Source organism: Rhipicephalus microplus, unplaced genomic scaffold (assembly GCF_043290135.1).
Source record: "Rhipicephalus microplus isolate Deutch F79 unplaced genomic scaffold, USDA_Rmic scaffold_13, whole genome shotgun sequence".
NCBI lineage: Eukaryota > Metazoa > Arthropoda > Arachnida > Ixodida > Ixodidae > Rhipicephalus > Rhipicephalus microplus.
In genome coordinates, this window is record NW_027464586.1 from 38981694 (window position 1) to 39008732 (window position 27039).

Genomic DNA, 27039 nt, shown 5'->3' on the forward strand with positions numbered 1-27039 from the left:
CAGTCTCCCATCTGTACCACGCGATTTAAAAGCCAGTTGCAACGCTCGAAAGCAAACAAAAGCAAGTTTTTTTTATTATTTCTTGCGCTGCACAGGCTGGGAAACTCTCGTTATTTGAAGAGTGAGGCTCAACTCCACCCAGCATGAATCCTTCACCTGTGCTCGCACAAGAGTTCCTCGATTACTGTGGTGTTTTTTCTTTTTCTCAACTCGTCAAAAAACCCACCAAAACAACTTCTTCTGCCGCCAGTATCCTTGATTCAATGCTCACCACCCATCCAGATCTTGTTTAAGATTTAGCTGTGTTACAGGGCTTGAGCGATCATTCTTTTGTAACTTTCGAACTTAAACAATCGCCACCTAAACACAAAAACAAGCGTAAAAGCATCCTTGACTTCAAATGCGCCAATTTCGATGCAATAAACAGTGAACTGTCCAATTTTGTTGACACGTATCTGTTAAATTTTGACAGTCGTGACGCTCAAAGCAACTGGGGTTTGTTAGTAGACAAGGCTAAAGTCTCACTTAACAAATTTGGGCCAATTCGTTCCATAACTTCAAACAAATCGGCTCCATGGTATAATAACCACATAGAAAGTCTGTCGAATAAAAAGAAATGTCTCTATAAATCAGGGTAACATTGTCCTTGTGCTAATGATTGGAACGCGCATAAACTAGTTTCAGATGAATATATTGCTGTACTTTGCAGCGCAAAAGTAAACTTTTCAAAAAACACCTTCCATTCTATGCTTATAACGAACACCAAAAAATTTTGGCTCATCATAATTCCAAGAGACAATAACACTATAAGCCTCATAGATGATGCAGGAAACGTTATAGCCCCTCAAAAGTGTGCATCTGTACTTAACGATGTTTTTGTTTCCCTTTTTTCATCATTGACCAGTGTTATAATATCGATCACGCAGTGTCATTATCCGTCCCCAATGCATCCGATAATAATTGATGTGAGTGGCGTGGAATGCCTCATCAAAAAATAAAACTTTCTTCTCCCCCTGGTTGCGACACAATTAGCCCGAAGTTTCTGAAGAGCATGAGTGTTTAAAGTTCCATCATACTAACCGAAATCTTTGAACAATCGCTTGACACGGGTTCCATCCCGGCTGAATGGAAAATAGGGAAGGTGATTCCACTTCATAAATCAGGTAACAAGCATTCTCCGTTTAATTACCGATCCATTTCACTCACCAGCATTCCATGTAAACTTCTCGAGCATGTATTATTTCTAATCTTGCCAACTATCTCGAATTGAGCTCGTTTTTCACGTACTCTCAGTACGGATTTCGTAAGTCGTACATGTGAAATGCAATTAACATGATTTACACACCATCTGCATTTCATTTTTGATTGCTCATCTTTTGCAGACTGCATATTTTTAGATTTATCAAAAGCATTTGATAAAGTCCTTCATAATCTACTCATGCACAAACTGTGCCATCTTAACATAGATCCCCAACTTCTCATTTGGCTTGAATTCTTCCTGTCCTGTCATTCTCAGTACGTTTCAGCTAACAACTCTGATTCACCCTCAAGACCCGTTTACTCGGGCGTTCTACAAGGCTCTGTTCTAGGGCCGCTGTTATTCCTAATTTATATTAATGACTTACCTTCCTGTGTTTCATCTAATATTCATCTTTTCGCTGACGACTGCATAATGTTTAGATAAATAACTTCTAACAATGATGCAACCATTCTTCAATCTGACCTTAACGCTATCAGTGCATGGTATAACACTTGGCAGATGGAACTAAACATAACCAAGTGCAAGGCAATGCGTGTGACCAGGCGTACTAACCCTTCACCAGCCTATCATATCGCTAACACCCCTCTAGATTATGTTACATCCTACAAATATCTTGGTGTCCCACCTTTAAATTGACCTTACCTGGAACACGCACATTGCATACCTAACAAGCAAAGCTAACAAATCACTCGGCTATCTCAAACGAAATTTTTCACGTGCATCACAATCCCTTAAAGTAATTCTCTACAAAACACTTATCCGGCCTAAACTAGAATATGCAGCCTCTGTAAGGGACCCCAGTCAGCATAATTTAATTCATTTAGTAGAAAAAGTTCAGAACGATTCCGCAGGATTCATTTCATCTAAGTATAACAGAACCGCTAGCATCAGTTTAATGAAAAATAATCTAGAATTACCGCCCCTAGCTTTACGACATAAAATCACGCACCTCTCTCTACCACCACTTTTTACGACGCCAACTCCCTTTAGCACCGCATTACATATCATCTCGCATTGATCACCAATGCAAAGTAAGCATTCCATCTTGTAGGTCTTCCTCTTTCCTTCACTGATTTGTGCCACACACAAGTGATGAGTGGCACCACCTTCCTCCAGATGTCACTATCAAGGATACTAACCAATTTAAAGTAGCTGTACGTGATACATTTCTTTTGTTTTCTTTCTCTTTCTCTTTTGAACTAGGCACCACCATTTATAGTTATATCATGCATCTATCTGCATTGGTACACCAAATTTTGACTCTCGTTTATACTTACCGTATTCTTGCATTTTGTTTTGTTTTTTGTGCCGCTAAAATTTGTGTAACTACTTAATCTTTTAGAAATGTACTTGGGAATTGTTGCGAGTTCTTTCCTGCATTCTTTTTTTCTGTCTTGTGACCTTTTTTTTTTTTGAACGTTACCTCCAATTTTCTGTATTTTTTCCCCATTCCCTTTGTAATGCCATTGGCCATGAGGGTATTCTAAATAAATAAATAAATAAATAAAACTCTGCCTCATGTGATTGACAATGGCGAGCGGCGGCGCATTATCGGCAGCAGGGTGCTTGAAGACTGCGCACTTTCGGCCTTTTAACAGGCACCTTGTGCTCTTTAGATGCAATTTTAAAGCATTACCAGTTAAATCACAACATGTTTTTTTTTTTTTTTTCAGAACAGTAGAGGTACTAATATTGTCAAAACAGGCAAAAATAAAAAAATCGATAATTTTGAAGAAAACTCGCGTTTTTAAACTCGCATCTCCCCTTAAGTGCATTTGAGCATATCTGTGTAATATGTCGAGTCCACGATAATTTTTCCAAGTGATACCAAGGTACTTGTAACTGTCAACAGTTTGAATGGGAATGCTGCTGGAGTGGTATTCAAATATTATTAAGGCCTTTAAATCTGGAGCATTTTATAGTCACACCTAGTCACAAATCCGGCGTCAGCGGAGTCGCGGACACTCTCACTGCACATGCTTGTGTCTTGGGCCAACTGTCGTGTTGACAACCATATACGTCCACTGAAAAGTTCTCGACGTCAACATGGTTTCCTTGATCATCACTGCTGAAAGTAATCTGAGGAATTCTCTCCGCCGAAGGACTGCGATAGCACCAACAACACGTCATTCACCACGCACAACACGAACACGGCGTCACTACCATGTTTATCTGTTGGTGTGGAGATCATTTCGCTCCAATTTCGGGCAAGAAAGGAATCGGTTGCAGTGTGCTGCCATCTATCAATGAATGTAAAAACAAGCAGTGCAGTAGGCAAAGGTTCGGAAGCGCAAATCACGAGCCTGTGCTGCTTTCCGCGTACAGTGAATTTTATGGGATTCATGCACTACAAGAGCACCGACGAGTTTTATACGCACATAAAACAAGGTGAGTTTCAACTGCAAAGGTCAAATGATTACATTTAACTATTCAAAGTGTCTGCGGAAAATCTCGCGATGCCGATATGTGTATTCTGCAGGCTATAAATGAAAGCGTGAGTTGCCACGTATTTTCACGAAAACTTCGTGTCTTCAAAGAAGGAATCAGATTTATGGTGTCACGAACGGTCCGGTGTCTTTGGACTGACTTATGGAAGGCAGTCTTGACAATTTTATATACACAACTAACTGTTGACAAGCATTCTGGTTTTTGTACTTGAAGATTTTTTTTTTAGAAACTTAGATTGTGAGCACAGAGTGCATACGAGGGGCTTGCCTCTGGGTGCTGCTGCTGATAGGTGCGGCTGCTGATATTCACTGATGCACAAAACACACAAAGTGGTTTGTGTTCATTTCTTGTTAACGCATTAACACTTAAGCTAGCACCGCTAAACAAGGCAGCATTGGGAGCGTCTGCGTGCTGATCATCCTCGAGAGGACGCTCCTGAATTCCACTAGGTTAAAGTGAGCTAGAATAGGGTAGTGGGCTTGCTGGGGTCCCCTGCGTGATGCCGGGTATGTCACACGTGTGGTGGCGCCACCAGCGACTTCAATGTAGGGCACTACCTAACAGAGGCGTTGGTGCGCAACTGAAATCATGCTTTTTGTGCGCTGTTATCCCATGCACTGGACGGAAATGCGTGCGAATTTCGGCAGTGTAAACAATGATGCTGATGTCACTAAGACAATAAAAATAAAGAAAGAAAACTAGCGTGGAGCTAGGTGTGTAGGCCGTTGGCCTACATGTGCGCGTAGGTAACCATCTAGAACACTGTAGCATGGTGTATGCAGCTAAACTGTTAGCTCGTTATTTGAAGTTAAATGAAACACATTGAATACCGTCAGTACTCGTGCGGATAAAGCTGTAGAAAACATTCTTTTCATAAACTCTGTCGGCGTAACTCGCGCGATTAAACTGCATGCAGAACTTGATGCATGCAAGGGATGCTTTGCCAACATGAGATGCATTTAAATTCTCTTACAAGTGATAAGCAGCGATGGCGAACTTTTCAAAGCTTACGTTGCGCAGCTATCAATTGTAAACTGGATTCTTTGCATTTCTCGGGCCCTACTTTCGTCACGCACGCCTTTTACGAGCGTGTGAAATTATTAGCGATGCTGACCTTGGCACACACTCGGGAGTTTACCACGAGCTCTTAATGTTATACATTTCACAGCATTTAAATATTTTCAGATGCCCATTCTTTCTGCAGATCTCCATTATCTTGGCTCTGTGATTTGGCTATTTCTGCACTGAGTATTTCTATGCAAAGACTGTAAAAATCCACAGATAAGAACAACAGGAAGCCACTCTCCCGAAGTACTGGGCATAAGTACATGAAAATTTATTCATCAGATATATATTGGGCACAGTTGCTTACTGGATATTTCTTCTTTAGGAGCAGCGGCTCAACTTTAGCTGCTTTGCCTTTTCGCGCTTCTAAGTTCTATCGCAATTAATGCCTTTCAAAAAACCGCGTCTGATTATGTTTTTTGAGAGGCCAGGGGCATGTTGTGCGCACCCAACTTCTTGGGAAAACTTTTCTTTCACGATTGTCAATACATCCGAAATGTTGTCAGAATGCAACTTGTAGCAAGAAAAGCACTCTGTAAACATGTTTTCTAGCTTGCTCACAAAACTGTACAGGTGGCTAGATGGATACAACAGTCCAGCTTTGTCACGAAAGGTGGTTAGACGAGTGAGCTGAAAATCTTCTCCTTGAGCTGGCATCGTGAGTAGTGTTATGCAAACTTCGCAGTTTGTTTTAATGACACATTTTCGTGCAATATAGCCAGCAACATAAAAGATCAGCCTGGAATCACTTCTAGCAATATGCTGGTTGTGGTCAATAGGTGCTGGCACTATAGGCTCATTCACAGTGCTTGCACTGCCAACTGAATCGTTTTGTGGCAGTGTGTCAGTAGCAGCATTGATCTCCAGCAATGAAGCTAGCTCTCCTTGGTCACAATGCCCCCGACTGTTTTCACAAGACCATAGAATGACAGACAAGTAATGGTTAGCAAAAACTGAGTTGGCGTGGGGTGGTCGTTGCTGCCGGATGACTGACGTATAATACCAAATAAATTTTCGAATGGGTTTTGGCTGGTCTTTGATGTCATTATGTATTTAAATGCTACTTTCGCTGTCAAATAAGAAAGCATTTCTAGCACACTGGTTATAGTCACACGCAGTCCAGTCACATAGATTATATACACGCAGTCCAGTAGTACATACTTCGGCTGAAAATAAAGGTCACACACGGCAGATGTGTCGTCCAGGGCTTCGTCCGCTCGACGCAAATTTCTTTCCCATTGCTTCTTCGGGGCTGCATCCTTCGGAACGCCGAAAAAACACGGCTTCTTGCTGCCCTTCACGTGGACGTAACCTGTACGACATCCTGGCGCAAAACAGTGGTTTTGCCGTCGCGGAAGCATTTTAACCTCGTTTGAGGGTCACTGCTTGTCAGGCCACATCACTGTTCGCTGAAGAACCTAGGGGATTGAGGATGCAAAGCGCGACGAGTTCTCAAAGTAACAAAACTCACACACACCGACCGCCACTCCAAACAGGCAGCAACTGCGCCAGCGCCAACGCTCGCTACATTTAATGCGGCGGTGGCGCCACGCCGCGGAGGCACGCCGAAGCACGTTTGTGTGACAATGGCGCCGTCACCGCAATGCATGACGCCGGCCGGCGAGTGAGCCCACTACCCTATTCTAGCTCACTTTAACTAGGTGGCCCAGCAGTTTATGAACATTGCGATAGCACAGTGTTTTTGGACTGAGTTATGAAGTGGCCTGACAAATTTGTATACACAGCAAACGGTTGAGAAGCATTCTGGCTTTTGTACTTGAAGATTTTTTTTTAGAAACATAGACCGTAAGCATTGAGTGCATACGAGGGGCTTGCTTTTGGGTGCGTTCTTACTCACTACTTGCTTTCTGAAAAGCTGGTATTGAGGCGCGAAAAACTCTCTGCAAAGGGGTGGTTTCATCAAATGTGGAGGCTAAAACAAGCCTTTTTTTCTGAATTTCCTCTGTATGCTGGGGCACTCCACACGAACGGTTGGACACGGCAAACGTTTAGAATATATTTTAACTCGCCTCCGAAGTGTACCTGAATGCTCATTCTCCCGACCGAAGCCCATTACAAGCGCGTCCAGAACTGTTGTAGCTCTCTAGGAAGGCCAACGAAAGTTGCAGTGACGTCGCACCAGATCTATATTGAGCGTAGGTGTGCCCAGGTTTACCCGCCAGGAGAAACAAAGGTTCATCGCAGCGCACCCCCTCCCTATTACGTCAATGCATGGGTCTGACTTTGCGCCCCCTCCCTAAGGCGCAGCGCCCCTTTCCTATTATGTCAATGTGTGGGGCTGTGTTTGTACAACCCCCCTTGTAGGTGACTGTCCCTGTCCCGTGCGCACGCCTTTGCCCCTGTCCTGTGTGCACACCTATTGTAGTGAGGGGAGTGACTCAGGGGACCTCCGCCACGTACGTACCGGCAAAGCATTGTGGCTTCTACACGATGTAGATGCAGGTACTTGTGCAGCACGTGTGTGCGAGAAAGCCAGCGAGAGCAGACAATGATTCGCCAGACGTCACAGCCTTGTGTGGCCACGTGACCAAGCGACACTGCAACGTCACAGCCCAATTTGGCGCCCAGAAACCGAAACCGAAAATGGTCCACATAAAAAAAAAGGCAATATTATCTTATTTAGCGAGAATAAATGAATCTTGGTGCGTGTATCATGCTTCTTGGAGCTATGCGAAATTCTCGCAGCAAAGAACGCGCAAGCCACAAAATAGTCCTTTTTGAAGCACACTAGCATCGCCAACAGGCGCGCAAGCGCAATAGAAAAAGTTGGTATGCCCTAGCAGCCGCAAAGACAAAGTGCGCGGTCCTCACGCTTCAACTTGTCATTTGCATCATGCCAGCAGTTCTCAGATCAAGGGAAACGGCAAGGTGTGATATATTACGGCGTGATTCACTCACAAACTTCAGTGTTTAGGTGCGATGGCCTGTTTACGATTTGCACTTGTCCCCTGTTCAACCTGCTCAGCGGCTCAGAAGCGAAGTTAATTATTATTATCTTTTAGCGTCAATCCGTCTTCGGCATAAATAAAAAGCAGTACAACTTGGTGCAACCACAGTCCATAAATTCACGGATGCATTAGGAATGAATGTCTTTTGATGCTATCTACGAGTAAAGAAATAACCTGTATTATTCTGTAAAATAAAATACATTAACTATACCGTGTGCACGTCACTTGCACGATATGCACATGCAACTTTCCTTGGCATTGCAAGTACAGGTTGGAATAAAACCTACAAGATGAAAAGAAAGAAGTAGGACCAGGAAGGGAATATGCACGCTCGAAGTGCTCACTCACAACTGAAAGGTTATCGTGCGTGTTATAAAACATATGTTAGAAAGTGGAGGTGGATCGCGCATGTCACAAAGAGGCACAAAAAGGCAAACAACCAAGATGCATGTTTACAGTTGATCAATAAAATCAAGTTTGTTGTGTTGTAACGAAAGTAAAGGTTAATGACTTAAACAAGGTGTGGTGTTCTTCATGATATGTTTCCAAGTTTTCTTGCATGGTCTGGTTGGGTGACTGTGCAAGATTACCAGGCCTTCAAAGATGAAATTGCATTTGCATCACTAAAAGTACAAGGTGCAATAAGAAGGCTTCGTTCACTGAATTTTGAAGCTCTCTGGGGCGAGTGTTCATACATGAACCAGTCTGACCGATGTATATATTTGAACATAAGAGGAATTTGATCAGCAACTCTTGCACAACAATTGAAAGAACGATTGGCATGCCTCTTATACTACTTTTCTCTGCCCTGTGCAGACCCCTGCGACCTTTTGCACTCTACGGAAAAAATGTTATTAAGCTTTTGGTGCGGAAAACGCAACCCTCACCTCGTATCGCTTCCTTATTTCCTTTAAGTATGCATTGAATAACTGCAATATTCCTAGTTTATTCGCGGAGAAAGGCCATCCGAATTAATTTTTGTTTGCAGTGCGAATGAGTTGTTCACAAACAATGCAATTTGATAGAGGCAGGACGCCGCGCCTTCTTGCAGCTGGAAACTATTGCTCAGGTGATGTGCCCAAGTTTCTTTTTTTTTTCTTTGCAAAGTGTAAGTACAGCATCATTATTCCTCATTGAATAATAGTCTTAGTCAATGAGGAATATACTGCCAGCAAACATGCTCCGCAGAGACACTCAAGCATATTATAAGAAATGGCAAGTTATCACAGCATAGGTATCTTGCACGTTAATTCTTGTTCCATCCCTTCGTCCTTAAACAGGTTTAGAATGTGTTTACTTTTTCTATTTACAGTGCGTGACTTGTCTATAAAAATTGAAAAAAAAAGAAACTATAGCTGTAGCACTTCACTGCAGTCTTGTGTAAACGGCTTAATCAAACCGCAATGCTATTAAAAGCCATAGTGATGTATGAGCACTTCATTGTTGAAGAACTATAAATTCAGTGTTCCAGCTCACATTCCTCACTATAGCATGTTTTAGCAACAACTCACTTGCTGCTCATCTTCTACGTTCGATGTACACCCGCCAAGTGATACCTATACTGACTGCATTATTCATTTCAGATTTCATGTGTAGATATACGTGCAGGTACACTCGGACCCTATTTAGCAAGTGATGGCATGTTCTTTTAAATAGCTCTTTCACTTGGGTGAGTTGGTACATAATTGGATATGCTTCAGTGCGATTTAGACGAAGACCATAGGAGATGCACAGACGAGCACTGTCTGTGTTCTGTGTGCCTCCTATTGTCGTCGTCTAAATTGCTCTGAAAGCTATCCAATTATGTTCGTTTCATTTTGTGCGCGCACGGCGCCAATGAGCAGCGGGCGGAGGAAGAGCCGGCCTGCTCGGCGTACCAACTCTTCCCATGGTACTCCTTGAGCCCGCAGGGCATTGCTTTAAAAGGGTCTATTGGTGGCACCACTCCTTTAAAAAACGCACTAATGTGAAAAATATGCACGAAGAAAACCCCTTCCCAAATTGCAAAAAAAGGTGATATTTTTCGGAATTTTGTGCATTTAAGGCAGAGGCATTCCAAGGAAATCAACTCTTAGAAGTTCAGTGCTCCATGTTCTTTCTTCTGTCCCCTTCTGTGAGTTGTACTGATTTGCACTCATAATAATGAGTACTCACTAGTTGAGTAATCTTGCTTTGATGTGGCAGCTGCTATTGTTTAAACTGTTGGGAATGTTTTATGTTTGCAATTTTTGTCTTTCTCATTTTTGAATTGTTGGTTTCACTGTTGCAGGAGTTGTGGCATAAATAACAAATTTTGTCTGCGTGTTTTCTTTTCAAGGGATGAGTAGGATTTTACAGTTTTGTATGCCCTCTCAAATGTCTCTTCCTGTCTGAATGTTCTGCAGCATTTCATCAATGCAACATCTTGCTGGGGATATGAGCCTGACTGCTCTGCACAAAACAGATACAATGTTGTCTCCTGTCCCGAGGATTCAGCTGGCTGGTGAGTTTCACACTGTGCACCACTGCAAATTTCCCATTGAAAGACGAAACAATGTAATTTTTTTCTGTCAGACTTTTTTGTTAGCATGCCTTCTAGAGTTGAACTTCACTGCTCCTTGTAAGCATTATGAAGGGAAAGGATGAAACATTTAATAAAAACAAAAAAAATCGTTTTCCTAATTGAGGCAAGCGACGACAATTGGTCAGCTGGGTTTCTCTGCTCCTTGGCCCCAGCCTCTTCCCGCCCCATGACTCAGACTAACTCGTTAGGGTCAGAGCTTTTGATGCTCCGATATGTTTTCTATGCTGCTTCTAACAGTGTCAAGGAAGTTGCATAGCAGCTACCCGATCGCCAATAGGAATATTCCAAGTGCCGTATCACTCGCCGAATGGTGTGTCACTTGCCGTAGTCTATGCCAACCTGCGTAGCTTTCTTCTGAAGCGTGACCTGGTATCAAGCACAGTTGTATCAACAGGTAGCGATATACTGCTATTGACTGAAGAGGGGATGCAGCTTTCGTATCGTGTAAAATGGCAAAAAGTCGATTTTTTAAAAATCAAGTATTTAGTTTCTGGAACCCTTTTTCTATCTGATTCCAAAATATCTAAACTGAAGACCGTGCAGAAGTGCTTCTAAAAATTCGTTTCACCTTCATAGGTAGCGAAAATACCTCTAGAAATCGGAAGAAAACGGCGATTTTTAAAAATTCATAGCTTGGCGTTGGCGCGGCCGGGAGCCGGCTTCTTAGGCTTATCTGAAAGAGCATTTTTTCGCGTTCAAGTTTTTCACCTCAGCTGGCTCCTCCCTTCAAAAACAAGCACACAAAAAAGAAATGTTTGAAGGCAGTTTCGAGGCCCCTGATTTGCTGCAGCTACCATGTTGCACCAGCTTGCCCCGTCAATGGCCTAATGCTTGCTCCGAGAGATGGTTGTCGGCTGCTTGTGCGTCACGAGGACATGGCTGTCGGAAATCGCTACCTCGTGATGTGTTCAAGGCTCAACGATCACTTAGAATATTGTCACGGGGTCGTGACGTGAATGAATGAAGCAGACTGCAGGTCGAATGTAAACTGTTTGTTTGGGCCGAAATTGTGGTCAAGTAAAAGGAAAGTCGGATTACAGCAAGACACTGGCACTGATAGCGGCGAGCAAAGCGTCGGTCGTCGATCAACTGACAAGCGGGGAAGCGCGTCAGCATTTTTACACGTGGCGTCGTACATTCTAGTGTTATCGCTAGCGGCCTTATAAGTTGCAGAATAATCTATGTCCGCGAAGTGGGCGTAATCTTAACAAAACTATCTATTATAATCGTGAACCTTCTAGAACAATGAGGCGCAGTTTGCACTGAGCATTCCAGACAGGCTTTGTTGCCAAAAACCGAATGAAACATAAGTGTAAATAAGAAACACGCATGGCAATATAATTACGCTTTAGTTAGGAGCTGTAAGCGGATGCTCGATCAGATTACTACGAGCCAGCGCATGCTCACGAAGCGGTGCGTTCTCGGAGTAGTCTTTGTCTCTGCCGACGGCGAGACGAACTTTGTGGGTAAGAACGATGCGCTAGCGCACTCGTGAAAACGTGATTTTTCACAAGCAACGAAGCACAGCACTCACTAGCTCTTCGGAACTGCGGACGGGCATTTTATGCATTGGCAGCGGACCCCACAGTCAAGCTCAACCCCCCTCCCCTCCACTGCCAAGGATTGCTCGGAACAGCTGCTAGCAGTTTAGCTTGATGGCACCTTAAAGTGGGACACCAAGCGCAGTGCGCAACAATTTTTTGGCATCGTAGCTACACATTTTCCACATCGTCGCCGAATGCCGCCGCCAAGTGCGTCACACGCTGGCTGCTCTGTCCACGTGGCTGTGCACTTCATGGTCATATGGAGTGCTGTCAATAAGCTTTTGTGATGGGATTTAGACTTGGAGCCGTGCTTGGTATCCTCGCGAGCATCTATAGATGTTCTGAGACAGTTCTGAGACAATGAAAGCCTCGTAGATTAGCGTTTCTGCGACTGGCAGTATGATGATGCTTTTCTTGGCTAGAGTGGCAAAAAAGCATGCATGAAGCAGTTCCCGACCCGACCAGCATCATTAAATAACATATGCCCGACCCGTATCTGCATATGCCCGACCCGCATCATTAAATAAAATGCCAAAAAATTACTGTGCCATGAGTTTTCTACCCATAACTGTTCGTTATTTGGAAAGAAGGCATAGGCTGTCATGGAGTGAGCCATTTTTCTGATGCAAAAAAACTTCTGTCTATATAAAAAGTGTTCAGTGATTATCTGTAATTAAGAAGGACCTAATTATATTAATGACAGCTACAACACAAGAAAGATGTGTAATCATTTCAGTATATGGCCTTATTCAATTGCAATCTTTTTTGTCATGCCTATCACACCATTCCTTCAAACGGAAAAGTTGGTTTGAAATCCATACTTGTTCCTAATATATATATAAAAAAAGGAGGTTATCAAAAATAAAAATAGGCAACAAAGGCACACTGGGCAGAGTCCACATGCCTGAGAAGTTAAATATCACAAGACAAATCCAAGATCATAATTTTTAGATTTTTAGAGTTTAGAGAAGGTGAAATGTAAGCGCAGCTTTCTCAATACTTTTCTTTTTTGGCAATATGCTCAGCTCGCGAAGCAGATATATTGGCAACCACTTCACATATCTTGATTCTGTTTGTTTTGTAGCGCTCCTTGAATTGTGCTTTAGGGGGCTGCGACCTTAGTTTTTCCTTTTACTTCCTAAAGAACTTTTCGTAGGGCTTCTTGCTTGTAGTGCAAGTGTGCTCATTGCAGTGTCTCCAAAGAAAACGTTAACTACAAATTTTAGTGTTGCAAAAAAATTATTTTCAACATGCAATCCCCTTCAGCATACATTTGGCTGTTCGTACAGTAATTACAAACTATTTCTGTCATTTAATAAATCTTCCAGCACCTCCACGAGGCTCAGTGAAGAATATAATTTACCTCTTGTTAAATTTTTTGATATCACCTCAAAATTTTTATGAAAGTGCTGTGAGGTCATTCTTAGTGTTTGCGCCAATTTTCATCAATATCCAACCAGAAACAAGAAAGTTGGTTTCCGAAGGCACGTCCCTTCCTGAAACGTGGCTGAGTAGTGACGTCACTGATGGTGAAGTCCTATGGGACTTGCCCAAATTTTGCCTTTATCAAAAAGACCGTGTGGGAACCCATGGTGGTGGTGTACTAATAGCACTATACAAGCATCTGCCATGCTCGCCAATAAGCATTCCATCAAGCCTGGAGATACAAAACCTCTCCTGAGAAAGTCCTACTTGGTGTTAGCTACAGGCCTTCAGGTGCCACTTCTGAATTCTGTTTCCAGCTTAATAACATTGTAAGCAAACTGGTGAAACAGCACTCCACTGTGCAAATCCTCTTATTTGGTGATTTTAATTTTCCACAAGTAGACTGGTGCAACCTACAATCATCGTCAGTGCCAGGGAACACAGGCAGGTGGAATTTGGTTGATTTTTGCCTGAACTTTACTCTTTGTCAGTTAGTAACAGAACCTACCTGGTTTACCCAATAGGTTGCTAACCTCCTTGATCTTGTGCTAACCGATTTTCCTGACACTCTTTCACGCATTAGCTCTTGACCTGAAATCAGTGATCATATACCCATTCATGCTGTTTTCTTATTCACTCCACAAGCATGAAATACATATGAGAAGACAACACGTCTCTATGACAAAGGTAAATACAAAAAGATTAACGAAGCCATAGCCTTATTCTTTCCTGTATTCTAGTCAACAGTTCCTGAACATTCCGTAGATGACAGCTGGATGTGCTTCAAAGATAAATATAAGTGAACTAACTAACAGATTTATTCTAAAAGTCACTTTTTGTTCCTTTTAGCAAAAGCCATGGTTCAGAACTGCCCTAATGTGTTTGGAAAAAAGAAAAAAAAGCACCTTTATCACACTGCGAAGAAAAATGGGCACTCAAGTGCATGGGATAATTATTATAAAGCAGGAAAGAACTACCTGCGCGCATTGCATCAGGCCAAACACACATGTTATCATAATAATCTGCCAAACCTATTAGTTAATAAAGCAAAGCTATTTGGGAAAGTTATTAACCCTAGTGAGATGCACACCATACAAATAACAAATGAGTCAAACGAAATTCTCAGTGATGCCGACTGCGCTAATGTGTACAACTCCGCCTTTGCAAGTGTCTTTACGAATGAGTCAAATGCACCTCTTGCACTTTGTATGAATTCTGCAATGCCACCTATCACCTTTACTGTAAACAGGATTTTTGCTGTAATTAGTTAAATGAAGTGTTCATTTTTCTCTGGTATAGATGAAATTAATGCAAAAATCATGAAAAACACGAAGTGCATAACCGCAGCCTATTTATCTTTGCTGTTCACCCAGTCTCATTCCTTAGGCTTCACTTCAGATGAGTGGAAAGTTGGGAAGGTTGTTCCAGTCTACAAAACCGGTAACAAAACATCCCCGCTATACTACCGTCCGATCTCATTAACAAGCATTCCTTGCAAAATCATGGAGCATGTCACCTACTATCTTGTCATAAGCTTTCTTGATTCAAATTACTTTTTTCATCCCGCTCAGCATGGATTCGGCAGAGGATACTCTTGTGAAACACAGCTTGCCATCTTTCTACATGACATTCATACTAATCTTGATATTAATAAAACGAGAGACATAATCCTTCTGGACTTCTGCAAGACCTTTGATAAGGTTCTCCACTAGCACCTATGATAAAAGCTTAGAAAACTTGACTTGCATGCGAATGTCTTGAGGTGGATTTGTGAATTTCTTACTAACTGCTCCCAATCCGTAATTATAAATAATCGCTTATCTAACTCAGTACTAGTAACATCTGGCGTTCCTCAACTATAGGTCCTCGGCTCTTTACTATTCTTCATATATAATACCGACCGGGGGAAGCGCATACACGGTACCTACGCTCCACGGCAAAACGGGAGAGGGAGAGAGAGGGTGATGGGTCATTAACTGCACCGCGAGTGCTTTGAAAACGCCGCTACAACGTAACCCTAGTCCCCCCTGACGAAAGAACCAAGTCGGTTCCAAAACCTTGGGTTCAGGCATCTTCACATACTTTTTGGTTGGAGTCAAATGGTTTCCCGTATTAACGACTTATCTTCATATGTCTCTTGTAAAATTAGTATGTTCGTGGATGATTGTGTCATTTATCACACTATACAGTGAACTCCCATTAAGGCGAACTCGTTTAAGACGAATTCTCGTTTATGCCGAACAATGTGAGAACGTTTGTTTGGTTTTTCATAGACCCAATGCAAAAAAAATCCGCTTAAGATGAACAGCCTTGCACCTGCTCTTCTGTTAAGACGAACATTTTCGCAGAGACCGGGAGACCGAGGCGATTCTACAGAGGAATCATGGCAATCTTGGGGGGGCATTCCTGCGGCCGGAGGGAAAGAAAATACGAAAGCAGCAACGGCGCGAAGCGAATTCGTGCCACGGCGAAGGGAGGGAGGCAGCGACAAAAGAATGGCCTGCGGCATCATCCGCACTTCAACCCGCAAAGTGAGCGGCAAAGCAAACAAGAAGAAAATGAGAGAGCGAGAGAGTTTTGAGATCGGCTATCGGCCGCGAAGAAGCAAGCAGGGGAAAAAGTAAAAAACAAAATGACGACCGAGACTCCCTATTCGCGAAGAGAGCAGCTCTCATGACCAATGCCCTTTCTCAGCGGGAACATGTGAGCTCGCGTCGTACAGCCACAGCTCTCTCCACGTGGATGTTCTCCCTCTCCGACCTCGCCGTCGCTGCCGCCGCCATCGCCAAGGAAACGAGTTCTTTCTCTGTGCCGAGCCTGCGATCCCACGTTTTCTATTTCATGCGCTTTGTTTGTTTCGCTTGTCTGGTTGAAAATGGCCAGCAAGCCAACTGTACAACCAAAGCCAATTGAGCTTTCAAGGAAAGCAGTAGTTTTGTCCAAAGTGAGAGCTGACAAGCTCACGAAGACCTAGATTGCACGCAAGTTCGGGATTGCGAAGAGCACGCTAACGGGCATCGTGAAGGATAGTGCGCGGGTAACTGCTATTTTGAGGAGCATGTAGGAACTGAAGTGTTTTTGAGATCTCTAGGAGATATGGCGTCATTTGTGGCTGCTCGCCGATGTGCACAACAGCGACAGACGTCCATTATGGACTGGATCAAGCCGAGCAAGAGCACTTGAACGCAGTTGCCTATCAGGTTACTCCCTCAAATAAATTATTTTTGTGTCTTTTTCCTTCACTGTAAGTGTACTTGATACTTTATTTTGAACTAAGATATTTGCATGCACCTAGGTATGTAGCCAATTCTTTTTTCGAGGGTGCTTCTGATAAGACGAACATCTGATAAGACGAACAATTCTTCATGGTCCCTTCGAGTTCGTCTTAAAGGGAGTTCACTGTATATAACACCCACAATAAAAATTGCTGTCCAAAGAAATCTAGATAACATAGCTAATTGGTGTGATGATTGGCTAATGACCCTAAATGTAAACAAATGTAGTTATGTCATTATATTGCGGTACTAATCCCGTACAATTCTTTTACAAAAATTAAACCACACTTTTCAAGAATGTATGGTCTTCTAAATATCTAGGAATTACTCTTTGCAGCGATCTGACATGGCATGCTCATATTTCCAATATCATATCATCAGCGAAACGAAATGTAGGTTTTCTGAGACGTAATCTTCGTCAGGCACCCCGAAATGTGAAGTTACTCGATTATTAGTCACTTGTAAGACCGAAACTGGAGCATGCATCAGCCATCTGGAACCCACATGAATCGTATCTAATTGGTTGTCTTAAAGCTGTGCAGAATCGCGCTACTAGATTAATTCACTCAAGCTACTCATACAATATCAGCATTACACTATTTAAGGCTGAATTTGGCTTACCACAGCTTTCTTATCGTCGACGCACTGCCAGTCTTTCACTTTTTCACAACTTCTTTTACAGCACCCTTAAAGGTGTGGTGTCACCAAATTTCGAGGCTATCCCAAGCCTGTTGTGGGTTTCCTCTGTATGCGAGGACTCTCCATACAAAGGGTCGGACAAAACAAACGCGTAAAATATATTTTAATTTACTTTTAAAAGTGTAGCTGAATGCTCATTCTTACAATCTAGACCCATTGCTTGCGCAGAAACACTGATGTTTTAGAACTGGAGAAGCAATGGCAGTTGTGATGTCACACCAGATCTGTAGTGACGAGTGTGTTGGCGTCCCTTGCAGAGAAACTGTGCGTCCGTCAAGGACACTGGGTGCTTTCGAAGAGGCACTCGATTCGTCCTTGTCCGCCAGAGACGTGGCGCGTGTCCAACAGCGGGGCTGCTTCGTGCTCCTTCAGCGTATCGGCACCTATAAAAGGCTGGCGCATCTAGCGTCAGGCGGCTTCCTCGTCTACATTCTGTACATATGTTGTAAATAATAATGCTTTGTTTTTTTTTTTTTTTGGCTGCCTTTTGCCTTGCCACTACCTGGATGCTACTGCAGCTGGCCATGGCGACTGTCGACACGTTTGTTTTGCTGGCGCTTGTGTGGCACGTGCGTGTAGGAGCAGACGAAACTCGGCACGATGTGCGTCACAGCTTTGTGTGGTCACGTGACCAAGCCACCTATTCATCGACGTCACTGCCCAACTCAGTGCCGTGAAACCAAAACCGAACATGGTCCACATAAGTTGAGCAATATTAAACTATTTAGCGAAAAGTACACGAATCTTTGTGCCTGTATCATGCTTCCTGAGGCTGGAGGAAACGCTTACAGCAAAGAACACGCATTCCACAAATTTGGTGTCACCACCCCTTTAATCAATCTCTGTAAATCGTTCCCGCTGCATGCATTTCTCACCGCATCTCATTCTGTTGGAAGTCCATGATATAAGTCTTGTTACAAAGCACCTACGCTTCCCACTCTCGCTTAACACGTCAGTAAACATGTGTATTGTTCTGCTTAGGTAAGTGCAATGTAATTGATGTTGAGGCCGCGCATGGTATACACCAGTCCTTACTCAGACCAATGTGTCTATGTGTTGCAATTTCTCTCATTTGTCATCCAGACAGCGGCTGTTTTGATGTTTTGCACGTTAGAGGACTTGAGGAGTTTACTCAGCACGAGATCGAATATTATCTGAGAGATTTTATCTCAATCGAAATCGACTCTTACAAGAGAATTCATCGAAGCACCAGCCATATACGGGTTAGAATGGCATTAGCCGAATGAAAAACAGCTGAGCTATAGCTTCCTTGATAATATGACCAGAGCAATAGCAACTTGAGAAGTTGAGTGCAGCGGTTCTGTATAAATACGTGTTGATGTAGTCGGGGGTAGCTTCTGGGAGAAGTCGAGCAGAAGCAACGCTTCCTAGAACTTGTCAAGACCGTGTGTCACGTGTCATGAGGTCAGCTGCGTTATCAGCACCAACCTATCTGATGCCGCTGCGCTGCTTCGCTGTCATTGCTGCCTAATACACTGTAGCTGTATCTGGAGCTCAAGTGCAGTTCACTGTAATCTTGCCACGGGATAGTTATTTCTATCAGCTCATCTGCAGCTGCTTCATTTGGTGCATACAAGTGCTGCTTAGTCACGAAATACGCTTTGGTTACGATAAAAATTGCCCCATATACTTCGTGGAATGAGTTTATTATGTATGTACACACTTTTAAAACAGTACAATCCCCGCCCCCCTAAACACACAAAACATTATAACATACAAAACGCAAAGTGCGCTTCACTTTTAAGTTGATGCCTTTAGTTTTTGCGTGCTTGGCTTCGACTTCTTCAAATGCAGCCACATCGTTTCGTTACTTACAGTAGTTATTAAACACATTCATTGCTTCAAAGCAAACATCGTGCGAAGAGTACTGCTATCTCTCTTTCTCAACCAAGAACGCTTTCTCCTTATAATATCACAGTGTCCCCTCTATTGTCATGGGCATTTCGTTCTATCTTTTCGAAGAGATTTGTTATCAAGTCAGCAGCTCCATCAAATGAAGCTTTGTTGCTAGACATCTGCTGCAAACTGATCAGTATATCAAATACAGTCGACTCTCGTTAATACGAAGTTCACGGGGACCGTGAAAAACTTCGAATTAAGCGGAATTCCAATTAACCACAATGAACGAAAAATACATTTATTTCAAAGCAGTTTATGAGAAAGAGTCTGTGATGCCGTTTGCTTCTGTTTGCTGAATCTTGCAGCAGAAAGCAAGTCCTGCAGGCTGTATATGTGCCTGAGTGCTTCCTCGGCGTTGCTCTCAGCAGTGAAAAACCGCTGCGCGAGGGCAAGGCCTGCGGCTACATCAGCAGCCCGCGGTAGTGGCTCACTTGCGGCGGCGTCGTCGTCAACCTCAGTTTCATGACTGGGTTCGCTGGGCTGAACCATCTCCACGATCTCAGCGTCCAACAGTGCACCGCACGTTTCTACCGAACTGTCAGTGGCAATGTACTCCTCGAAAGGGACGTCGCCGAGAGCTGGCAGGAGACCATCAACGTCAAGCTCACTCGTGTCTTCAATGAGATCAACAATGAGGCCCGTAACCGGAACCGCCGGAGCAGCCGCTTCGTGATCTGGGGCGCTGCATGCAACTGCGATGCCATCAGCTGACGTTTTGAGCTACGGCGCTGAGGTCAACTGCGATGCCATTGGGTGCCGGTCGCACACGCATTGTTGTTTAGCACTTCGAAAATAGGAAATTTAACAAACATTACGATTTCCTCTGGCAATTTGATTGAAAATAAATTCAAATTAACCGAAATTTCAGACCTCCAGCTTCCAATCACCGAGAATTTCTTTCTGTTGAACTGCATGCAAAACTGACGGGACCCCCACTCCACTTCCAATTAACCGATAATTCCAATTAAGCGACTTAGAATTATTGGGAGTCGACTGTAGATCATTGGCTGATGCCATATGACACAACACAGTAGCCTATGCATTTCACTAAATTACAGTGTACACATACAATGATACGAAGATATTCAAAAACAGGAACAGAGGACTGGAGAACAAGCGAGCATTCATTCACTTTGTTCAAGAACATGGCTCGATTTCGGCAATAAATAAAGGTCCAATAGTTTGGAATGCATTTCTCTTTTAGGCGCTCCTTCTTCAGGAAGAGACAAAATTTGTGCTGCCTTTGTTTTTCGGGATAGAAGGCTGTGGACTCTTCAATAGCAGGAGCAAGACCTTCTACCTCCATGCTTGCATTCTCGGCGTATGAAGATTTCTTTGCTGGAAGGGAATCGTGCTCCGACAGACACGAAGCAGGGCAGCGAAGAAATTGAGATGACACCCAAGAAGCAGGCAGGGCCCCCTTTAGGGGAACATCTAGCACTTTTTCTGTCCGATAATTGTTATACGGTAATGTATGCTGCAGGAACGGTGCGTGAGAGTGTAAGGTGCATACTTGCATTTCAGTAGCAAACGTGCAAAGCACAGGATTGCTCCCTGCAATACAATTCAGTAACATAATGCTTGTCACTGCTTGCTCATACTCTGCCAATTTTTCGTAGCAGTAATGAAAATTTACTTCATACCTTGTTGGCAGTAGGCACGAAGTCCTGTCAAATAATTGCACTGATTCATTAATTTTGAATCTTTTCATCCTTTGGAAACACAAACACTTGCACTTCGTTCCCTGTCTTGTAGTTGCTTTTGGGCCACAACACTTACTATTGCGTTACGAGTTATATGGACACTCTGGGTTGGATTTTGACTCCGGCATTGGCATCATTCACCGTATATGTATACATATCTATATATATGAAAATCAAGGAAGAAAAATAATCCACAAAAAAAGACTACGGCACATAGAATTGAACATCCGACCTCTTGCTCGTGAATTCGTAGCGTTGGTTACTGATCCTGACTTGGGTGGCGTTGTGGGTGAACGGCCGAGTAGGGCTGCGGTCGCTGACGTCGCGTGAGAGGGCTTAGGCCTTGAAAGTATTGCAGAGAAGCCCGAGCTGATAACAGGAACGTTTATTTACGTTAGTGCAGAAATCATTTTGCTATAATATTGATAGCCGCGTATGCGTCTCTCATAATTATATGGTTGTTTTGGGAAGTTAAACCCCGCACATCCGATAATCGCATATTTTACGTGATAGAGGAAGCTGTCTGCATGATGATGAAAGCTCGTTTGGAGCGTCTCAATGCTCCAAATCTAGAGTTCTTCATTCCTGCCCCCAAAATATAAAGGTCAAGCAGTGTCTAGCTCCAACAGAAGAAAGAGGGAAGAGATCTGCCTGGTTCGTCCGGCGGTGAGGGAGAGGACTACACAAGACACAATACATCCACGCACAGCATAGCACAATGAAGTAGCCGAGGGGGCATACATTCTTGTAAACCAGCTGTATAGTCATGTGCGGCGATGATGCAGCTGATGGCTAGCTCCTGGGTGGGCCACGAAGAAACCTCGGAGCTTGGGAAATATGCCTGAAGACGGTTCCCAAGCTCTTGACTAATTGATCGGTGCGCCTCATAGCAAATTAAACAAAGCAAGCAGCCTCGACTGCAAACAGCCTCGTTTAGGTCACAGAACCATCGAAGTCGGTCGGGAGTGTACAAATGAGTTAGACGAGGTGCGCTGACAACCCTGAAGAGTTCAAAGTAGTGTTGCAGAATGGACACCCCCATTTGATTCAGTTCCATTCCTGGGAATTGTAATTTGCTGCAATTCCATTCTTTTCAATGCCTCGGAATGAAAAAACATGGCCCATACTCATTCCGCGAAGGGCCGGGCAGTGCCATTCCATTTCTGTTATTCCCCAATGTAGAAAAGACATCTTGATAGTCTTATCAAGTTAAGAATAAACGCGTCGTAAGGATGGTGACATCAGATGCCTTAAGAACTGCGGAAGTATGCAAAACACATTACTGAGGTCGAGGCAAAGTATACGTAGCTTGGTAGCATATATTGTACAGTAAAACCACCCTACTAATTCCCATAGGAGCAGCTTTCCTGCTAGTTTTTACATGGTCAGTATGTTTGAACGAATTTTGATGTTTCAATTGTTTAAGCTTAAACGTGTCAATGCTAAACTGATTACATAGCGTATTTTAATGTTGACAGAAATAGTGTTTAAGAAAACTACGCAGTATTGTTACGCGTCTAGAGCCATTGTTAATATGGAGAAAACTAATATTTGGTTAATGGGTAACAAAATCCTTCGATTGTTCACTCGGCGTTTTCTCCCTAATGACGTCGTCGGTCGCTCCCCAGCGGTTCACCCAGTGCACCTCCTTTCAGAAGTGTACTCGCCATACACTTGCTACTATGTTTCTCAAAAGATTTCCCGGCAACCGCATTATAACTGGTCTTTCATGCTCAGTAAGCTGTATGCGTGGGGTTCTATGGGTGGGGAAACAGGAGTTTAGATTAAGACCGCACTGTAACCGGTTATAAGTGGTCCACACTCAATGATGCTATACCGCTGTGCTAGTTCTAGAATCTAGAACGACAATGACACGACGAACGACTGCGAGTGCTACCAGCGTGACGCGGTTTCGTGCCGAGTTAGAGCGACGCCGACAAATCCAGCGAATGCCGGCCGGCTATGCTAGCGCCGTTCCCGAGTGCGATCGTCGGTCCCTAGTGCGATCGTCGGCCGAGCGAAAGGAGCATGTCGGTGTCCTTGTGTTTTGATCTGTGACTTTCTGTGCTAAAAACCAGTGTAAACAGACTTCCGAGGGTCGAAGGTTTGAGCGTGAACCCTCGCCTACCGCAGAGGCAATTCAGAGCGGTGTCATCTGCATCCAGCGCAGGCCTCTACCGTCTAGTTCGTGTGAACCAGTACATGTGAGGAACCTCGTCGGAAAAAACTCTAAGGTAGTTTCCGTCGTAACATAGACACCATATACGACGCCTGAAACATCACGTAGTTCATACGGAGGAGTTTTTATCTGCACTGTATTTGTTTTCAACATCGGTATTCATCATCGCTGAAAGTGAACCTCGCACTAGCCAACACATTTCGGTGATGTGAAAACGTATGTACTTATAGAAGTGTATTTGCGGATTGTACGACGCAGAAACATTTGTTGGCTTCGATGCAAATCGTTTTCATGTGTTGCCAAGCTAATAACAAGCGTGCGCTGGTTGGTAGCAGTGTGAGGTTACTTTGTGTCGGGTACCACCAACGCTGAAACATTCAGCTGTTAGCGGTCTCATTTCCATTCACATACAAGACTGAAACTCGAGCGTGCGTTGCTGTGGTGATCGAAAAAGAAAGTTGCAGGATTAAGTGCTGCTGCTATTGCCTGCTATTTCACTTCTCGCTTCTTCTGCTTCTCTGCCACGCTCAGTAGCACATACGTTGTTTGGAGGCATTCTAACACACACATTCTTAATTTATAGTTCATTCTGATACTCATAGCTATAGGCATACAATGGCGCTTCCCCATCATTTTACAGTTTACTATAATATAACGCACGTTTTGTTTACAGCTGGACAGATAACTGAAAACCTTGTGAGAAGCACCTGATTTGAAATCAGCTGCACGATGACACGATAGTTGGAAGAGAAGATCACCACATGTATGCACAGAATGAGTGAAGGTGCACTAGTATGGTACTGCACTTTGTATAGAAGAAATGCAAAAAGTACCTCATGTGACTTATGAGACCTTCCAGAACTGTGCATGTATTTATCTGTTCCTCCAAACTGTAATGAGCTGAAGCTATTATTCGATGGTTTCGAACATTGAATATTTTTATGTGTTTCCAAGGAGTGCTTCATTTCTGTTTAGATTTTTAATATATGCATTAACTTGGATTATATATATGCATGCACTTAAGCATATCCAGTTTAACTCTGTTGGAAAACTTGCCAAAACTTCTGTATGGTGCTCTGTTGCAATCCTATGATCGGTATCTCCCCCATCAAAAATTTTGGGCATGCTTTATTGCATTATAGGGTATTTTGACAATTGATGACATGTGAAAGCCACAGTGCTTGGCTGTAATCTCAAAACCAATGTCTGTCTCATCAAGAAATGTCGGATGCATTTTGTAGATGTGAAAGGATATTTAAACTACCAGCAAAGTGCTGAAGCCTTCAACACAGCACTGATCCGTAGTCACTATCCAGCTTAGAAGTCATTTGTAGTGCTCTCTAACACGTTCAAATAAAGTTATCAAACACTGGATTGATCTACTTGGTTTGATTTCTAATATCAGTGTGTCTGACTTTTTTGAGGCACTTGTATAATAATGTTCTATTTCTCTGATTTCTTACCGGGGTGCACTCAAGGGTAGTGATATTTGTTTACCTTGGTACACTTATTGTGATATTACTGTTTAAATCCTTTCATTTTGTATATATGTACGACACTTTTGCAGTAGCCTCACAATGGGCTGCCGTAATTGAAAGTAAATAAATATACCACCCAAAAGTGTTCCACGCTGTGCTCGGTTCCAATCTGATCACTAATATCTGTTGCATCATGATATGTCGGGTGTGTTTTATCGCATTGGAGAACATTTTGGCTGCCTTTCATGAAGGGTTCAGTTCCAGTATTATGTGCGATATCTGTCACTTCATGAAGAGTTAGGCGCGGTTTGTCGTTTTAGAGAATACCTTAACTACAGACAACATCCAGAAGTCTTCCATACAGGGTTCAGTTGCAGTCCTATGGCCAATATGTGTCTTATCATGAAAGTTTCAAGTACAGTTAGTTGAATTAGAGCATATTTTGACTACGAAAAATGCCCAGAGGCATTCTACGTAGTGCTTGGTTCCATTCCTATGACCAGTATCTGTTGTATCATTAAGAGCCAGATGTGGTTTTTTGCATTAGAGGATATTTCCAATACGCTTACCGTTCAAAAGCCCTCCACACAGGGCACAATTACAGTCTCATGACCTAAATTCATCACATCATGAAGAGTAGGGTGTGGGTTGTTGCATTGGAGAACATATCGGCTGCAAGCAACGTTCAAAAGCCTTCTATACAGGGTTCAGTTCCAATATTATGACCGATATCTGTGACTTCATGAACAGTTGGGTGTCGTCTGTCGTTTTAGAGAATACTTTGAGTAATGACAACGTCCAGAAGTATTCCATACCGGGTTCAGTTCCATTATTATGACCGATGTCTGTGACTTCATGAACACTTGGGTGTCGTTTTAGAGAATACTTTGACTAAAGACAACGTCCAAAAGTCTTGCATTAAGGTTTCAGTTCTAATGTTATGACCGATAGCTGTGACTTCAGGAACAGTTGGGTGTCGTCTGTCGTTTTAGAGAATACTTTGACTAAAGACAACGTCCAGAAGTCTTGGATTAAGGTTTCAGTTCTAATATTATGACCGATATCTGTGAGTTCAGGAACAGTTGGGTGTCGAATACTTTGACTGAAGACTACGTGTAGAAGTCTTGCAGTAAGGTTTCAGTTCTAATATTATGACCAATATCTGTGACTTCATCAACATTTGGGTCGTTGGTTGTTTTAGAGAATACTTTGAGTAAAGACAACGTCCAGAAGTCTTGCATTAAGGTTTCAGATCTAATATTATGAGCGATGTCTGCGACTTCATGAACAGTTGGGTGTCGTCTGTCGTTTTAGAGAATACTTTGAGTAAAGACAACGTCCAGAGGTATTCCATACCGGGTTCAGTTCCAATATTATGACCGATATCTGTGACTTCATGAACAGTTTGGTGTCGTTTTAGAGAATACTTTGACTAAAGACAACGTCTAGAAGTCTTCCATGCAATGTTCAGTTGCAATATTATGACCAATATCTGTCACATCGTGAAGTGTCAGGCACAGTTAGTGGCATTAGAGCACATTTCGACTATGGAAAATGCCCGAAGGCATTCTACGCAGTATTTGGTTCCTATCTTATGACCAATATCGGTTGTATCAATAAGAACCAGGTGTGTTTTGTTGCATTAGAGGATATTTCGAACAGACACATCAACCGAAAGTCTGCTACTGTGGCCTCAATTGTAGTTTTATGACTAACTTAAATTTTTTAGATCATGAAGTTTCAGGCGTGATTATTAAGGCGAGTGCTATAAAATATGTTGTGTAAATATACTGAACAGAGCAGCATATTCAAGATATTGTTAATAAATTTGGTAGTGCACATATAGAAACCCGGTGGTTTGTAAACGTGATCAGGAGGGCAGCCGCCGCCTTATTCACCAAAGAGAGGAGGGGGGGGGAGCTCAATGTCAACTCCATAAATTAACATAATAGGAAGCGGGCACTAAGTCAGCCCCTACATGGAGGGGGGCACTGCGATAAACTTTTGCTCCCGCCTCCTTAAAAAGAACTCTGCACGCGCCTATGATAGACGTACAGTATGCTAGACGCGAATGTTCATTCGCGAGAGCGGCGCACGCACCGTTGTTGATTTCTGGTGCATACCGCTGTAGTTACTTTGGGCACTGGAATGTCAATTGCTTCTAAAATAGTCTAAACTGTGGTGGGTGAAGCACTATCAATTTTTTAACGTGTTCTCATATTCTCATAACATATAAATCCGCTCCAGTTAGGAACGTGCCATTCTGTGCTGAACTTTGACAGTTCTAAGACAAAAGGTCAAGCAACATTGTGCATCGGCTTTGGACGCGTGGGCGTCAACGCGGTTGACGCGTGCCAGTGGTTGCGCGCCCTTTGCCTCCGCTGGCGCGACTAGACGCTTTTGACGCGTAGGTGTGTTGTTAAGGTCGAAGGAGGAAGTTCGCTGATGGCATCCCACTGCTGCCACCAGTTGTTAAGGGTCGGAAGGAAGGTCGCTGATGATAGCATCCC

The 27039-nt window shown here is 43.2% G+C and overlaps 1 protein-coding gene across 7 annotated transcripts in view; it reads left to right on the top strand.

Annotated features, from left to right (window-relative positions):
* The window catches only part of LOC119164608 (EGF domain-specific O-linked N-acetylglucosamine transferase), a 387898-nt gene that overhangs the window by 50698 nt on the left and 310161 nt on the right, over positions 1-27039 (top strand). For all 7 annotated transcript variants that reach the window (XM_075882748.1, XM_075882746.1, XM_075882744.1 and 4 more), the window contains exon 3: positions 10128-10225. In XM_075882748.1, coding sequence (XP_075738863.1) covers positions 10128-10225 — 98 coding nt within the window. The remainder of the gene's footprint in view (positions 1-10127; positions 10226-27039) is intronic.